The sequence below is a fragment of the Colius striatus genome, chromosome 1, assembly GCF_028858725.1.
Source record: "Colius striatus isolate bColStr4 chromosome 1, bColStr4.1.hap1, whole genome shotgun sequence".
NCBI classification, from domain to species: Eukaryota; Metazoa; Chordata; class Aves; order Coliiformes; family Coliidae; genus Colius; species Colius striatus.
This window is the reverse complement of record NC_084759.1, coordinates 135,809,183-135,828,039: the sequence shown is the minus strand read 5'-3', so window position 1 is coordinate 135,828,039 and position 18,857 is coordinate 135,809,183. Positions and strand designations below refer to the sequence as shown.

General features: G+C 39.2%; 1 protein-coding gene across 2 annotated transcripts in view; it reads right to left on the bottom strand.

The window, feature by feature from the left end:
* Positions 1-18,366, bottom strand: part of CMAS (cytidine monophosphate N-acetylneuraminic acid synthetase) — a 28,737-nt gene extending 10,371 nt beyond the window's left edge. The window contains exons 1-8 of one of the 2 annotated variants that reach the window (XR_009819841.1): positions 18,164-18,366; positions 13,956-14,098; positions 13,588-13,743; positions 11,025-11,158; positions 9,681-9,775; positions 8,776-8,947; positions 6,811-6,961; positions 5,418-6,089 (exon numbers count right to left, since the gene is read on the bottom strand). Coding sequence is in view for 1 of the 2 variants with exons in the window: in XM_010208311.2 (XP_010206613.2) it covers positions 5,878-6,089; positions 6,811-6,961; positions 8,776-8,947; positions 9,681-9,775; positions 11,025-11,158; positions 13,588-13,743; positions 13,956-14,098; positions 18,164-18,324 (1,224 nt within the window). In the remaining variant the exon portion in view is untranslated. Of the gene's footprint in view, positions 1-3,273; positions 6,090-6,810; positions 6,962-8,775; positions 8,948-9,680; positions 9,776-11,024; positions 11,159-13,587; positions 13,744-13,955; positions 14,099-18,163 lie in introns of those variants that run through there. The other variant, XM_010208311.2, reaches the window with a different exon arrangement.
* Positions 18,367-18,857: the final 491 nt, after the last annotated feature.

Sequence of the window (18,857 nt, the reverse complement as noted above, 5' to 3'; positions counted from 1 at the left end):
AATGTACAGCAGAACTTCACTGGCAGGTGAATGAAATGCAATATAAAGACAGCTTATATCTCTGTGCTTTCCAAGGTTAGATACCAGTGATAGCAGCTTACCTGCAGTAGCCCAGACCTGAGTCCCCTTGCTCTTCAGCAGGGGCATCAGCACAGATCCAGTTAGCTCCTTATTCTCTACGTTGCCATGCACCCTCTCCAATTTCGCCCTGAAATCTCTTAGCTTTCATTGTAAATCAAACATGTGCTTTCTATAGACAAACCAGAATCTTGGGGAACCTCACTGTTACAAGCTGCAAAGTGCTCAGTGACATTATGGTAAAAACCTGGCAGCATATGAAACTTGCAAGAGCAAGAAGTAAAAGCAGTGTGGCTTGGAGAGAGCCCACAGGTTTTTTACAGTGAGTGTGCACAAAGATACCGAGATGTTGATATACTGATGCAGTGAGTCAGGACTAAGGCTTGTTTCCAAGTTACCAGAACTACTTCCCATACTCCAGCCTGGAGCAAGTGTAGCTCCAGCTCCTTTAAGAGAACACATAGGAGCATTCATAGAATTGAATGAATTCAAAGGCAAATAACCATTTTGAAAAAATCTTAAAGCTCATTAAGTCAAAAGAATGGATGTTTTATATTTATCTAGATCAGATTACTTTATCCCATTTTCAAGCTTTTTAGACCAGGCTTTACGTAATCAACTGCCAACTGCAATTTGGCATCACTAATCAGAAGCACTTCCAACTTGAGACTGTGTTGCTGTGGGCAAAATGTAACTAGGCAAAAAGGTGGAAGAATAAAACATTTTCATAGACTGTAGAGGCAATAAAAAGTTGTGCAACCACAACCTTAGTTAAAAGTTACATCCCTGGAGAGACTATTTCCGCATTTATTACAAGAGTGGCCATACTAGGTCAGATACATTCCAATTTAGCCCAGAAACTTGCCTGCAAGCACGTAAACAAACAGGACAAGCACGTGATGTTTTCCCAAATATTCTCCTAATCTCCAATTACATTTTGTCCAAGAAGTTCCTAAGCAATCTACCATTATTACCTGTGCCTGATGGATGCTGATTCAGCTGATGTCATGCTCTTACACAGTCATATGCACTTTTGCCCTGATTTCCCATTGAGTTTTTATGATCAGATGATAAATTCCCATCAGTAATAGCAATGCCATGTCCTGCACCTCACGGGGTGTCACAGCTACATATTTACATTTTAGAATGAACTACAGATCTTTATTTTACAACGTGTATAAAAATGCACTTTGTTATTTCCTATATGGGAAATATGAGGAAGAAACCATGGTTCAGAAGCAGAGGAACCATATCAGGTGTCAGACTCATGGAAAACGTGGCCAAAGGCTGTTTCAAGTATAGCAAGGTTTACTAAATGTCTGTAAGCCACATTCTGCTTTGGCAATCCATGAGCTGCAAATGCTTCGAGGGCACAGGAAAATTGGAATGCATTGCCAAATACAATATGGCAAATCTATATTCCTTGGGTATCTGCTAGCTTCTTCAGTGGTTGTTTCCTAGCTTCCTGTTCCTTCTAGATTTGCAGATATCTAACAAAACTCCCTTCAGTCATATGTCTTCTAAAGTGAAGAATTCTTACTTGATTATTGCTCACACTAAACCTGATTCTTTTAACATCCATTTTATCCTCCCACAAGCCTTTTGAGTGCTACAGCCTTCTTAACAGGTAAGAAACAAAACACACAGTATTCAAGACAAATGCTGATCATGGATTCATACTGTGGAGTAATTACTTTTATCCTTTTTGTTCTATACACTTTCCCTGATATTTTCTACAATTTGGTTTGCTTTTTTTTTAACAAGTATTTTTATGGATTATAACTGTTCAGTAGAAAGAGATTTTAAAAATATGTCATTAGGATTGTTTTTCTATTTTTCTGTTTTCCTATTTTCATCAGCCCCGCTCTTTACTAACCTGAATGACTTGGTATCATTGTCTCCACACACCACACTGCTCATTGCCTTTAGTACCGTTTTTATAAACAATTTTTTAAAAATTCTTCCACCTGCAAAAAGCAAGTAATGGCAATCCTTCCAAGAGAAGGGACTTGTTACGCTACAGAGGTGTGGGAGACAGTTACAGATGGGGACAGCTCCCAAGCATTTCTCTTTCCTGCAGCATCTCTAGCAGTGGGAAAGCTCTATTAAACCAGAGCCATATGTATAAATCTATCTAGGATGAAAGATTTTTTTAAACACAAATGCACTAGTGACAAGTTTTGCTTACTCATTTATGCAAGAGGTTCATGTATAAGAGTGTTTTTCTTCCACTGGACATGCTTTTATTATTGCTCTTACAATGCTGACATGTAGGATAATTAGCCCTGCTGTGTGTGACTAGATTCAATTGGAGTTATTTCTGGAAACTGGAAATAGTGTTTTAAGAGAATACTAATTGATAATATAATTAAGAAAAAAACCCTTCCCACATAGGCTCTGGAAAAGCTAGTTAACTAGCGTGTGCTCAGGTTTTAAAAGTATTAAGAACTTGAAATTACCAAGCATTGTAAAATCTCTCTGATCTCAAAAGGTTGAGTTTTATACGATTCATACTGATTTGAAATGAGAGGTCGGAACATGCTGGATCACCCTACAGGAATAGCACAAAACTGGAGAGAAACACATACTGAATAGAGTAAAGATCAGACAAAATATAAATTACTAGAGCCTGAAGTAGGTGAAGGGCTAACCCCTACCTTTTGTGCCAGTTTGCAAATGTAATAATGACAATATGTTACTGTCTATCCTTCTGATCAATTCTCCTCCCCTCTCCACAACTCTCCTGGCAAAAGACATCAAACGGCCAAAACCAGCAGAGATCTCAAGGTCTAACCAAAATGGGAATTTTCTCAGAAAACAGACTGATTCTCAACAAGATCTGCTCAATTTACAGGATTAGCTTTCTATGGAAATAATAGGCTGGCTTTAACAGCTCAGAAAACAGAGAGATTAATCCTACCTTTTCACAAACACAGGCACAAAGCATACGCAGTGCTGTGAAACCAGTGAAGTTTAAGAGGGTATAACTACACACACAAAATACTCAAGATTTGCCTCCGGACCAGATTAAGAAGATTTTGCACATAGTGTGTGCACGTGAATAATTTGGGCATTAAACTTTCCCACCTTCATCAGGTATAATCCATTCGTGTGGCATGTTAACAGCACACGATTTACAGGACACAAATTCATTACCAACCAAAAGCATTCCAGAAGACTAAAAAAACCTGTTTATTTCAAATTTCAGGCAATCAGCTATTTTTTTCACAATAGCTTCTTACAAATTATTATATACTTAACTTTTTTTGGTTTCACAAAATTATGATAAAACAGTCCACCTTACCCAACACCTTTTTTTGGAATACACCAGGCAATTTAAAGTAAAAAACAAGTGCTCATGTGACCAAGAAAGTAAAAAAAAAAAAAAATAGCCCCCTGTAAGAAAAATGACAACTGTGAATAACACACCTCTAATGAAAGGCAGTCATGGTTCCAAGGTATGTACTGACACAATAAGTGTGGGCAAAAGACCTTACACTTTTGAACCTTGCCTGGGACCTAGGACTTCCCCTTTAAGATGATTCTTAGAGTTGTCCTCACTATCTCTGCCCCTGTGACCCCTAAACCCTTCACATCATTGAGGGTCTTCTATAAAATCAAGAGGAGCAATTAAGACATTCCTCATACTACTCCAGTTTATACTCAGGCTTTCCCACGCACTGTGGACAACGCAAATCGGAACGTTTCAGGCAGCAGATGATGTACTTCCCATGTCCTCAAACAGGGTTTATTTTGTAAACAGTCTCCAGAGCTCTTTTATCCTTCATATTCTTCCTGTATTTCCAATGTATGATGATATAACATTTTGCTAAACAAGAATTTATCAAAGTGAAAGCACTTAGATATCAGCTACCACTTCTTTCTGCTCATTACCAACATTCATACAAAAGTGTTTCTGCACTTCTTTTTGGTGCAGGGATGCAATGTACATGCATCAGCAGGCATCTGAAACGTGAGAACAGTTCTTGGTTCAAAGAGTAAGCTAGAAACAGTACTGTCAACTCATACTTCTATTGTAATTGCACTTATAGTTTTGCTTTCTCTAACATAATAGGAGTGGCAATCAAGTCACCTTGTTTAAAGCTATCTATTCAAAGGCAAGTGGCCCTTGAAATCAAAGTCAGGTTACTCGATGATGATAAGGTGAAGCAATGGCAAACTTGGCCAGTTCTATAGGTCATTATCAAACTTGAATTTTTCATCCAATCTGGACTTCTGAAGTTTTATCATAGTGTATAGAACTAAAACTATAGAACTACCTATATCAAAGTTCAGAGTTCTCTCAAAAAATGTGGCTATCCTGTTATCAAAGGCCATGGGATTTATCCAGCATAGAGGCCTAAAATCACACTGGAATACATAAATGATAACTTAGAGCTGATTAGTACAGTAAACTATTAACCTTGATACTGTTGATAGGCAGTAAAAGAACTTCAGGTTAAAATTTTGCTTTGTAAAATAGCTAATCAGAGGACAATATATCACATGATATTATACTGGGATTGTCTATTTAGCAGACAAGCAAAATAAAACAGTATTATTATTCACTGCAGTAGTAACTGCTTGTGTACCAGGGTTTTTTTATTTTTTAGCATAACTTAAGGCAGAACTTGACTCATAAATACTCATAAACACTAGGAATGAAAACTCATGCATATTTTTAGTGTCAGTTCTATAACTTCTTAAAGATGAGTTCTTTAAATCAAGACATAGTAAAAGATATCTTTTCCATAAATACATACATACATACCAGCCTTAAATTAACATGCTAAAAATACTCCAAATATATATTTTAAATAAACCCGTAATCAACAACTATACTTTGGAGGATTTTCCTTAAACAACAGTTACTTTTACATACAATAAACATTAAAGATTGTTTTTTCTCTTCCTCATTAGTAGTTTCAATAAAGGTTTCATAGAAAGAAGCTGACTTTCTGCAAATGAAAGATCTCAAAGTTAATTGGAAATTCAACTCCAAATTGGGCGAAGCATTCAGGTCTGTTAATTTAAGCATTTCAATAAAACCCAATATAAACAGCTTCAAAGATAAGAGGCACAATTCCAAATGTCATTTAATTATTTTTGAGCTTAAAATTGAACACATACTTAAGTGCTTTTAACTAACAGTAATATTAACTGCTTTTACAGGAACTGAGCTGTCTTTTAAAAATATAGGAAAAAGTTTGATTTGACCTCTCCAGCATATGCTAAAACTTCTCCTAACTAGAGATGAATGCTGTAAAAATCAAGCACACAACTACAACATCATGTTGACATTTGATACAGGAAATACAAACCAAATGAGGAAAACAGACCTTTTTTTAAAAAAAAAAAAACCTCTGAATTGCAAGCCTTCAAGTCATGCAAAGTCATTGATCCCTGAAAAAAATCCAATTACAAAATAAAGAGACATTATTTCTGTAGGATAGGTGTAATGATTAAGAGTAGATTCACAGGAGACTACGTTTTGTAGCATTCCATCCATTACACTTAAATGACTTTTAAAATCATCCTGAATATGATCATGTTTACCAGCATATAATCATGAATATCAGCACTTAATCAAAGTGGGACCTTAACTTAGAGGGAAGTATCTTTTTGACTCTACTGCAATGCAAAACTTGAAAGATAAGCCATCCATAGGGATACAGACTTCCCGAGAGAGGAAAAAAAAAAAACAAGTAGGAATTGACCAACTATACTAACTATGTTACGCTTTTTTTTCATTAGTGTCTTACTTCCTCTCCTGCTGTTCTCATTTCCCGCCATGTCCTTTCATGCTGAACTCATTTCTTCCATCTGCTTTCTTGCAGAGTTCACTTTTTCCAACAACAGGAATATGTGTTCTGCAAACTCTCGGACAGCTCCACAGCCACCATTGCTTTTACAAATATAACCAGCAGCCTTCTGAGCAACCGCACAAGCATCAGCAGGCACCCCGCTCATGCCAGCTTTCTTCAGGCAGTCCACATCAGACTCTTCGTTTCCTATTGGGGGAGACGATAGTCAAGACAAAATATCACAGAAGAGGAAAAACTGAGCAAACTCGATATTCACCTGTGTATACATTAATTTCTTTTTAATTCTGTATTCTTGTCACAATTCTCACCTCAGCAGCTCAACAGCACTTTGCATTGCGTGAGTCTGTTCTCGGAAAATCTTAGCGATACACGGAAATGCTGATCACACTTTACACAGTCTTCAAGCAAGAGTTTTTAAGAGTACTTTTAAGAGTAGTAAAATTATTTGAACAACTGAAAAAGCATTTGCAGGATTACAAATTAAGCTGTCACTGAATTACAGTTTTGTACAGAACCTTATGGCTTTCGGTTTTAATTCTGCCCATTTCTTGCTTTTCAGAATATAATCTATACAATATCCATCTGAAAATAACTATCATCAGTTCAAAATTGTGAGCTGTAACTGTATGCTTGTGTAGTATCAAAAGCTTTCCTAAATTTCATTATAAAACCAGCCAAGACATCCCTTACCAAATTAGATACAGAGTCATCAATGCCTTTAATATTTAGGTTGTACCATGACAAGACTTAAAATACATACCTGCTTCTGGGGATCGTGTGCTGCAATTTGCATGTCAGCCCTACTAAATTCAGGATATTAGTAAAGAGGTTTGAAATTGAGAAAGGCTCTGACATTTGTATTTGTGTTTCTATAGGAAATTTTAGTACCAAACAAAAAGCAACTAACCTAAGTAAGCAACTTCTTTCCAGTTCAAACCCATGTCTTTTTGCCAGTCCTCCAGGACTTGTAATTTATTTGTTGCACTAACTTTTGCTATACATCCCAGCTGCATGGCTGACAGTGTTTTTGAACAATCTCTTTCAGAGATGAGTCGAACCTATTAAATAAAGTCAAATTAGAGTAAATTCCACATACAAATATATAAGACATAAAAGTTGATTTACTACAAAAAAAAAAGGTAAAAGTTTTGCTCATAGAAGATCTCTCAGGTATCAGAAGCATTGAATAACTGGGTTCTTCAATCAAAACTCAGAGCAGAAGTGATTAGCATCCCAAACCAATATTACTGTCTTGAAGTTGCTTTGGGAAAGGGAAATACCATTCCTGATGTTCAAAAAGAGAAATTTACATTCGTCTTTTAAATGCAACAGACACCAAATAAAATCTTGGATATCACAGTACACAGTTCATCTAATTAAGATACACTAGAGAATAAGAAGAAGAGTTCTGTAATATTTTAAGAAGTAGAAGATTATAAAGTATTTTCTGTGACTTCTCATAACATAATTTTATTTACAGTAGAACTTTGGAGCATCAACAGAACACTAAACAGGCCGAAGTAGCACAGCACATTAATCTCTGATTCCAAATTTGAAATTATGTACAAGATAAATTAAACCCCGAAGATTATTGTAGCAGGATTTTTAAGAATCTCAGACACAACCCTTCCAACTTTTCGGTCCAAGCTGTGGACAAGCTTATCTTCCCTAATTGCTTTTAAATACTAACAAATTCTTAACACTGATTTTAAGTACAAAATGAACAGGAGTGGTGCACAAAGCAAAAGTGTATCAGCAACATATACTAGAAATATACTAAGTACAGGCACAAAGACGAGCAGGTTTATAACAGAAGATTTCAAGTCACAGTAAGGATGGTAATGGGCTGCCATAGGTTACAAAACAATGACTACAACCTTCTGCCTCCTTTTGCCTCACAGAAAATGAAGCAGAGGAAATTTTGAAAAATCAGCTACTCCATTTCACTGCCCCAAGGCAGCAACAGCAAAGTATGTCATCAATGTCTCATCTAACCTGTTATCCATACACACACAAAAAAAAAAATCCTACAATAGAGACCCAAAAAATGTACCTGGAGAAGTCTACCTGGAGTACAGCTAACTTTGTCTTATCCATGCCTGTCACTGTCTGCAACAGAATGGAGTTAAAGCTCTTTAAAGACAGCCTAAATCTCTACTTAGTTCTTACCCACAAAAAATTCTTCTAGCTTTATCAAAGGCAGCAGCACAAACAGAAAATAGTCAAGAGACTAATTTTACATAAATGCAAGCAAAGACTCAGATCAGCAAAATCTAGTAGCACTAATGATAAGAATTAAAAATAATGAGAAGAATGAAAGTAGTCACATTACAATCTGTGTTGTTTCAATTTTTCATTTACACTGAATTCTTACAACTTCAAAGCACATAAGTTATGGTTAAAACAACTATGCAGACAGAAGTGTTTAGGGTTTGACTTCTCTTCTTTGAAACAATGATGGGTGACCTAGGATGAATCAGCTGATTTGCCTGGGTACCTCTTCTACAGCCAAGAGGTAACAACATATCCTGCCTAGTAAATCTGACTTCTAAATAATGAACATCTAGACTACACAGAACATTATGATCGGTGCTAGCAAAATACCATAAAAACTTCTTCCCATATTTTTACAGGAAAAAAAAAGACAAGATGCCTTTGCTACAACAAATGAGATTGAGAACTTTCTCAAAACTCTTTTATTTTCCTCTAAGGAATCCGACAACATTTGTCCTAACCCTAAATCAATGTGTGATGTTTCTTCAGCACAAGTACTGTGAAGAAACCTCAACTTACACAAGGCAGAATCTTTTAGAATCTTCTAACGTTAAGGTTACATAAGACATAACGCCTCACACTTCAGAACAGCACTCACCTGGATTCCTCTTTTCTTTAATAGATTGATACCAACCAGATCTCTATAATCATAGGAGACCATTTCCTTCTGATCTTCTGTCACATAAATGCGGCCATTTGTCAGGCATCCATCAATACTGCAAACCAACAGCTTCACCTCTTTTAGCGGCTCTTTGCCAAAATATCCAAAGCTAAACAAAGAAGATATCTTTTTAGGATGGAAGTGTTTGCAAACTACAAACCAAATATTTCAAATGTAATTGCAATCTCCAGATAGAAGAATCAGCTTTGAAATTCCTCTTTTCTAATGCCTTTTCTCATCATCATCATCACTCTCCAACTATATAATCCCCTTTCAAAGAAAAAACCAGAATGATCCAAAAGACAGTTCATTTATACTGTCCATTTAAAAATTAGGATAAGATTTATTTCCTTAGCATAAAGGTTATATTCTGTATCATCTATTCAGGGCGAAACCAAAAGAGAGTAAAGGATAAAAAAAGTACAGAAAATATATTCCATTCCCATCCATTACTTCCTTAGAAAAGTGCAGAGTAGCTGCAAAGAAAAGGCAGTTGGCAAGATGTAATCAGTTCTAAATGCTCTGTTGTGTGCATAAGTAAATGTGGTCCAGACCAAGGAAGCCTAGGACAACTCAGATGAAAAAGCCAGAGATGATGCTACACACTCATATGGTATTGTGGGGCTTCTACTTTTCCCCAAGCTGAACTGAAAAAGCCAAAACAAACTCAAAACATATAGCGAAGGTAATTCAGATGATTTCAACAGAGATAGGAAAATACGATGGATTCAAATAGAGCTGTCCACTTAATTACTGACATTACATGTAGGACCAATTCATGTGATCATACTTTGAAACAATGAACCATATCAAAGAAATAAAGGAATAAAATGTGCTCTTACCTCAATACCCTCTGCTCTGCAATAGGCCAATCAATGTCTATATCAATATCCACACTGTGCTCTGCACGCATTTCATAGTAGGCCATTTTACCACCCTAAATAAAATAGAACACATTAACATTTTCTGCTTGGGTTAATACAAATGCAGGACTGTACAGTTCAGTACTATGTAATGAAAGCCAAGTATCTAGTTACACAACAGTCACCATAGCTTTATGTATCTAAGTGAACCATCAATAATACTGTTTTTGCCAGTGACACAACCTTCTATTGGCATAGTTAATAAGTGTTTTAAACATGAGGAAGCATACAAGAAAGATATGTTGCAGTCATTACACTACACTGATTTCACTAGGTCTTTGAATACAGCAAAACAGTAACACCTTTAGCATGTACTTAGAAAGAGCATGCTTATTTTTTGTTTGCTATCTACACAAAAACTTAATTTCAATTGGAAAAATATCCACCATATCCCAATATAATTAAAAATCTCAAAATCTAAAAGCCCTGATCCTCAGTGAGTTTGTAGCCCAACCTTCAAAAAATGTAGAATTCAACACAATTGTATCAACCACAATTTTAACCACCCAGATCAATGGTTGCAAGTCCGCACAGCACTAGATGGCACTGCACAGGTGCATGCAAACTAGAAAGATATAAAGCTAGTATCTCTGTGGTAGTGAGGTATCTGGAAAAGGGAGAAGTTAGAACCTAGTATTCCCATTAGAAAAATGGAAATACTTATGTTGGGCTTTTTTTAAGTTCTGCTGACACATAGTGGAAATGACTTGTAAGACAGAGAACTTGTCTTGCATGAGAAAACTGTGAGACTATAGTTATAGACAAACAAAATGGAAGCTCAAGTAAATACATTTGTTCTGCATCACTACACTGAGACATAAATATGAGGAAAAAGACTGTTTAAGTTACAGTATAAAATAGGCATAAGGCTAAGCTGGCCAAGAATACAAGTTCAGAGGTTATATGAGAAGCCTATGAAGGTCAGTTTCACACTCTTAGTAACACTAAAATGAATATGCAATTACATGCTGGTGAACTGATGTGAAACTCAATACTGTATTGTTTTAGGCTTATCTTTATATACTGCTCAATATAATTTGTATAAATTGGTTTGCTGCAGAGGATGCTGTTACTGGAATTGCCCTAGTTAAAGCTAGCCTTGTGAAGTTACAAATAATAAGCAAACTGTCCTGAGGTCAAAATGTTGTTACTTCATCAGAACTGACTGCATCAGAAATAGAAATACTTTATTGGATTCAGAACTCCCTATAACAAAAGAGTATGACTATAACTCTAAAGAGTATGAAAAACAGAAGCACTAACCTGTAAGTAGCCTTTCTCAATCAAATGTCTCTTTGCAAAATAAAAGGATCCATTTTCATACAGCTCCCCAGGCCAATCTTGCCTCCGGTATCGTTTTGCTGGATTCAGGTTTTGAGGCTCTGTCATTTTATTTTCTATAAACAGAGAAAAATGACAAAATAAGTTTTCTAGAATCTGTGTTCAGAGACACTTAACCTTCTCTAAACAGAGTTCTGTTGAAAAACTGAGGACACAATTCCATCACCAATTTCTTTCACTGCTTGGTTCTATTATGAATCACTGAACTGCTTCTCTTTTCTGGAACTGTGAATAACAAACTGAAAGACTGTCCTCCATATCCAGCTGAGGAAAAGGAAAGTGTTCATTCCAACATAAAAAAAATATAAACCAAAAAAGCTGAGAGGCTGTCAGCTCCAAAACTGGTTACTAAAAAGGAGTAGGGGGGGACGTTCTTCAAGATTGCCCTTGCCAATGTGAAAGGAATACTATACTCTTAGTACACAATAGAAAGGAGTTTAACTTGCAGTGAGGGTAAATGCAAAAAAAACCCATTTAGTTACCTACACTTAAAACATGCCCTGAACGAAGTCCAAGAGCTGAGAGGACTGACCTGAAATCTGTAAGGTGAAAAAGAGCACATGAAGAAATTTTGCCTAGGAAAATATCTTGACACTTCCCCAGAACACTTCCTAAAGTGGTTTAATCAACGTCCAAAAAGAAACAAGTGTCTTTGAACAAACATGATCCCATAGATCCCATGCTGTTATCAATGTCAGTAGCACACGCAGTAGAAAGGCACAGGTACCAGAGTCTTCTGCCCTTACATCACCCAAATTTACAGGCACAAAGCAGCTAAAATACACAAGGTCTCATTATCTAGTAAAAATGAAAGAGGTACAGGGCATTCTCAAAACACCCAAAACATGCTGAGGCTTGTGTATATACAAACACCTGGTATTTTATAAATACACAGGAGCTTTGTGCTCAATTAAGTAAACATTCCAGTCAGAGAAAGACACTTTTCTCTTTCAAGGTGCATAAATATTAAAACTTAATGCAAAAAGAACAACAGAAACACATTGCAAAAAATATAAAATTCTTTTAACATAATCAGTACTTCAAAGACATTTTGAAGAAAAAAAAATATGAAAGAGTACAATTCACCTGTAACATCGCACTCCTGAAAGGCTATTTGCTTTTACCATTAAGCTGCTGAAGTCTGCACAATGTGTTTCCTGTTCTCCTCAAATGTACTACTTGCAACTGAATGATACTTTTATCTCTCTCCACATTAAGAGACTTCTGATGTCATTTTACATCAAAGAATTATCTGCTCTTCGAAGTATATCTTGAGACATTTTGATTTTAATAATCTACCTATAGAGACTTGGTGGCATATAATCTCTATAGAAAGCCACTTGGTATATCCAAATGAGGCTTAGTATTTCATCGATGTCCATTCTAGTACCTCAAGATATGGACACTCACTTGGTGGCCTGAAGTGCAATTCACAGAATCCTAAATTGCAATCCAAGATTTTCATAGTCCTCTTATGCTTTACAAACAGTGTCAACATTCTTTCTCCTCTTATGAGGAAGGAATGAGAATGTTCAAGTTTTCTGTTACTCAAAACACAGGCCGAACTTTTATTCCAACTTTTCTCTAACACTAAGATTCATTTATTTCTCATGCACTTTTACAGCATAATGATGCTTTGTAAACTCATAAAATAAGTTTTCATCTGAAGTTTATATCTCAACAGAATAACTGTAATGTCTGAGTAACACACTATTTTTAAAAAATTAAAAATAAAAATGTGACAATATCTGAATTATCTATTTTTGCTTTCATTACAGAAATAAAACTGACACAGATAAAGTATGTAACACTTCTTTGTACAAGGACAAAAGGCGCTTTTACAGCTATGACAAGCTATAATCTTTATTTCTAAGCACAGTTTAGTCTCTAGTCATCTTGGTAACTGTAGCCAAGAGGCATATTTTCTCTAGGAAAAACAGTCCCATTTTCTGCATGAGGTAATTAAGTTCAGTCCTCATGACTCAAAGGCAGTTTGTAATTTGACATAAGTTGGCAGCCAAATTAGCAGGCTGAAACAAACTCTTAAGTCTCTAGGCTAAGAGGTTGCCATCCCATCTATATCAAGATTTTACTTCACATTATTTCTCAATTGTTAGCTACTGAATAGTAAGAACAAACGCTTCCCTAGTTAAGACAGGACCTCAGTATCATTTCTACATACACATGAATGCACACCAAGCTGAAGTTTACATATAAAATTTTTAGTAGTTATATTTTGAGCCCAGACAAGTTAATGACATTTTTATTTCACTTTACCACTTCCACAAAACAATTATGGAAAGGCCGAGTAACGATCAGTAATATGAAAATTACTTTGAAGGAATTTCTAAGCTATTTCACAGCTCTCCAAGAATTCAGCTTCTGCCTCTGGTATCACTTCCTAATTTAAATACCATGAGTATGAAAATAAAGCATTTGAAAAAGAAAATATGTACAACTGTAACCAGAAACAGTTAAATATTACCTCCTTTTTTTACCTCGCTCCATCTAAATTGATGCCGTCTTACAACAGAGAAGACAGAATCAAACCCCTCCTTCTGTATCAGATCTGCCACTTTTATAAGATCACTGGGATGTAAACAGGGAGATGTTGCTTGAATATTTCCTACAATATCAACCTCTAAAGAAAAACAAAAAAACATTTATGAAACTGTGAATATTTTAATACACAGAACTGCAAAGTGTGGTGTGAGTGGATGACAAACACAAAAAAGAGGATCTTTCTAGCTTTTATTCACTAAAGGCTTTATTTATTTTTCTAAACAACAAATAGGTGCATCATCCCTCTAGGGCTACAATATAAAATCTTGGTATATTTCACTACTGATTTACCATGGTGATGATTAAGAAACTCCGTGATAGCTTCTAGAGAAGTTGAGGAGTCCTGAGAAACTTCTGGGCTTCTGCGATGAACTTGAGCGCCGAACTGCTTTGCGACCTTCTCAATTTCATCATGGTCCGTAGACACCCATACGCTGTTGGCAGACAGTGACAGGAGGAATATAAAGAATAAATCCCAGCATTGTTAACACACCTGCTGTAATCTAACCCGAACAAAACCCTGTCTTATGTATGTGCTATACCTTGCAATGAAGGAAACTAGTTCATATATTTGCATTTGTAAATCTGCCCCTGTCGGTCCAACAAGCAACTATTGATAAAACACACACAAAATCTCAAGCTTGGGCTGCATTTCAGTTTAACACTGTAGGGTACTGGATCTACTTTACATGTAGGAAGCTTAAGCACTGTAAAATTCAGAAGTGTTATCAGCTAAATCCAGTGTCAGTACACCACAATTTGTTAGGTGTGCTAACAGATCGATGAATTATGAATGGATGGAATGAAGCATTCAAAATCATTTGAGAGTTCAGAAACAAGGCTGACAACAAGTAAAACTGTCAGGCAGTTAGAAGATTAGCTTATTCTGCAAGTGCTTTAAACTATGTTAATTAGGTTCTGTACAATCCCAGAGAAAGAGCTGATCAAGTTACAATCATGTATGTTTTGGCACAGAAAACCTTCAATACTGGCAAAGCAAGATCATGATCATTCAGGGATAATAAACATTTACAAAAGGAAGGGCTAAGTCTGAATACTATGTAATGATAAACACTGACTGAGGACTGTGAGGCCACTGCTGCCATCACTGTGACAAGAGACTTTGAGATATAACAACATCAGGTTGCTTAGCTTAAATATACACTCCCCACTGAACTAACAGAGTTTTGCTGTGTAAGGTACCCTGTAAGCACAATGTTTTAAAGGTGCCTAGAAAACCCAGTTCACCTCCATGTGATGCACCTGTTATGCATCAAAGTCAGGTCATGTAATGCTAACTGGCTTCCTGTTTGGCAAATTCAGATGCCAAATAGAAAATGAGGAGATCGCTCAAACCATTTTATCCACTATGGGTCCAGAAGCAATGAGGATTCACATGCATTAAGCAATTACTAGATCAGAAACATTTTTTACTGCTTCCTTAGTAGAAATAAAAGCAAGTCAGGGATACTTTCTCTACTTTTCAGGTATAGTGAAAGATATTTTTCCGTAACAGATAACAGTACAGCAGCTATGAGATACAGAAAGCTTGTGCTTACTTCCAGCTCTGAGCCTTGCTGGGCTACATTTCTACTTGACTACATCAAGTGTCTGCTCTGAATATAATGCAGTAGGTTTGCACTGGGAACCTGCACCTAGGTATGCCAGCCACGCACTGGTTTTAATTCAGTTCGTCATAGAATCATAGAATGGTAGGGGTTGGAAGGGACCAGTCCAGTCCAACCCCCCTGCAGAAGCAGGTCCACCTAGATCAGGTCGCATAGGAACATGTCCAGGCAGGTCTTGAAGACCTCCAAGGAAGGAGACTCCACAACCCCTCTGGGCAGCCTGTTCGACTGCTCCGTCACCCTCACAGTGATATAGATTTTCTTATATTTAAGTGGAACTTTTTGTGTTCCAGCTTCATCCCATTACCCCTTGTCCTGTTACTAGCCACTATGGAAAAAAGGGATGTCCCAACCTCCTGACACCCACCCTTTAAATATTTATAAATGTTGATAAGATCTCCCCTCAATCTCCTCTTCTCCAGACTAAGCAGCCCCAGTTCCTGCAGCCTTTCCTCATATGAAAGATGTTCCATTCCCCTGACCATCTTGGTGGCCTTGCACTGGACTCTCTCCAGATGTTCTCCGCCTTTTTGAGCTGAGGAGCCCAGAACTGGACACAGGACTCCAGATGAGGCCTCACCAGGGCAGAGTAGAGAGGCAGAAGAACCTCCCTTGACTTGCTGGCCACACTCTTCTTGATGCATCCCAGGATGCCATTGGCCTTCTTGGCCACGAGGGCACATTGCTGGCTCATATTTAGCTTATTATCAATCAGGACTCCCAGGTCTCTCTCTGCAGAGCTGCTCTTCAGCAGTTCAACCCCCAGCCTGTACTGGTGCATGGGGTTGTTCCTTCCCAGATGCAGGACTCTGCACTTGTCCTTGTTGAACCTCATGAGGTTCCTCTCTGCCCAACTCTCAAGCTGGTCAAGATCCTGCTGAATGGCAGCACAGCCTTCTGGGGATGTGTGTAGAAAATTCTGTTTTGTTTTGGCAGGAAAAAAATAAAAATGGAATGCCCATACTCTCAATACTAGCAACAGACTTGTTCTATCCAGCTCTAATTATTGCTACCAAAGATCCATGTAAAAGTGCATGAGCTGCTGTTCTATGTCACATGGGCACACACAACTATTTCCCTCCGCCTATGATTTATGAGACCAACTCTGATGTAGTGTGTCCATTTGTGAGCTCCCTGATGCAAGAAATACCGGAGAAAGCCCAGCACACCCATACTAAGGCCTGGAAGTACATGCACACCAGCAGGTGCTGAAAGTGCTGTCTCGATTCAGTCTTATAAATAGAAGGTAAAGAAGTGACTTTATTGCTGTCTTCAAGTACCTAGTGGGCAGGCTGAGAGAAAACAGAGAAATTTTTCCTGGATGAGTGCTGTAAAAGGACAGAGACACATACTGCAAGAACAGAAGTGCCAATTAGATAATCACAGAACAATTTTTCAACCATGAGGACTATGAGTCACACAAACTGGTGGCCAAAATATCTGTGGGGTCTTTATCCTTGGAGATACCAAAGCTCAGCTGCACAAAATCATAAACAACACTAACCAGCCCAGCTTTGCGCAATGGGTGGAATCAGATGACTACCAACCAATGTCATCTTGTGGGTCAACAATTCACAGTGATTACCTGCAGTCTAGCAGTTTTATTTAATATAGGCTGGGGGTTGACCTACTGGAGAGCAGCTCTGCTGACAGGGACCTGGGAGTTCTGGTGGACTGCAAACCAAACACAAGCTCAGCAACGTGCCGTCGTGGCCAATGCGGCCAATGGCATTCTGGGATAAGAAGAGTGTGGCCAGCAGGTCAAGGCAGGTTCTTCTCCTTCTCTACTCTGCCCTGGTGAGGCCTCATCTGGAGTCCTGTGTCCAGTTCTGGGCTCCCCAGCTCAAGAGGGACAAGGAACTTCTGGAGAGAGTCCAGTGCAGGCCAAGATCTTCCTTATGAGGAAAGGCTACAGGAACTGGGGCTGTCCAGCGTAGAGAAGATGGAGGAGGATCTCATTAACAGTTATGAGTATTTAAAAGGTGTTTGTCAAGAGGATGGGTCAGCACTTTTTCTGTTGTTTCAAGTGACAGCACAAGGGGTAATGGACATAAGCTGGAACACAAAAAGTCCAACATAATCATAACAAAAAACTATTTTAAAGGTGATGAAGCGTTGGCACAGGCTGCCCAGGAAAGGTGTTGAGTCTCCTTGAGGTTTTCAAAACCTGCCTGGATGAGCTCCTGTGTGACCTGATCAAGGTGAATCTTCTTTAGAAGGTGGTTAGATTGGATGCTCTTCAGAGGACCCTTCCAATCCCTGACGTTCTATGATTCTATGACACTCTTAAAAGCTCTGCATGAAATGTATGTTTATCATCTCAAAAAATTAAGTGTCAACACTTCCAGGAAAACCTTGTCAACTAGCAGCTCCTAGACATGATTCTGAACAACTTTAATTTCAAGTTACTGTGTTGTAAGACTTCAATTCCATCATTCTTTCACGGCTCACCCTCACCAGGAAGGGACAGCGGAGTTCTGGGCAGGGTGTAGTCTGCTTGCTCTGCCCTGCCCTGCCTAACCCACATCCTGGTGCCACGCTAACTTGCACCTCCATGTCTCCAGGGACTCTTCAAAGTTCATTCAGGAACTCGAAGGAACAGTTTCAGGGAGCCAAAGAGGCCCGAGGAGAGAGCAGCCCCCCCATCATGAAGGCCTGCCGCCAGCAGTTCAGCCAGGGCTCCGGCACCCAAGTCCCCGAGCCTGTCAAGAAGCCGGTTGGAAAGTGAGGGCTGCTCCAGCGCCTTGCTGCGGTCGCTCCCCCCCACGACCGGAGGCCCACACGTGTCCCGGGGTCGCGCTTCCCCACGCACCGAAAAGCGCAGCCCACCCTCCCGCGGGGAGGTAGCCAGGCCAGGAGGCGCATGCGCACCTGTGGAAGACGCCGGCGTCGATGGCGGCGCGCAGCACCCATCCGATGAGCGGCACTCCCGCCAGCAGCTTGATGTTCTTCAGCGGGATGCCCTTGCTGCCGCCGCGCGCCAACACCAGCGCGGCCAGGTGGGCGCGAGAGCCCCCCGCGCCCGCCTCCATAGCTCAGCCAGCTCCCGGCCACGCGCCCTTGCCGGTCCCCAACGTGCATGCTGGGAAGTGTAGTCCGCCTCTGGGGCGGGGCGCCGCCTGCTGCCGCGCCTGCGTGCTGGGAGGCATGGGCGGGAGGTCGTTTGCGACGTGCTGCGGGTAGACGATGTTGCTTGCGGTGTTGTATCGAGGGACGTTTCAGTTTGCGGAAGCTGGGAGGGGGTTTCTCTGCCTACTGCCTATGACGAGAGGGCGTCTTTTTGGCACGGGGTACCCGCCAAAGCCAAGGCTAGGGCGGGAGGAGGGAAGTAGTCCGTGTCTCCTCGGTAATGCTTTCAAGGAGGGAGAGGGGGAGTGTGTAGTGCCGAGCGACACGGATGTGGCTAGATATCACTGCTGCATACTTTAAAAGCCCCAAACTAGCCAAAGGTGCCGCAGCGTTTCCTGCTGGCACATAGGACGCGGCTTTAGGGCGATTAGCTGTGGAACGGGAGCGCCCGTGCAGCCGGGAGCTGTGCAGGCACTGCAACCTGTGTCTAAATTAG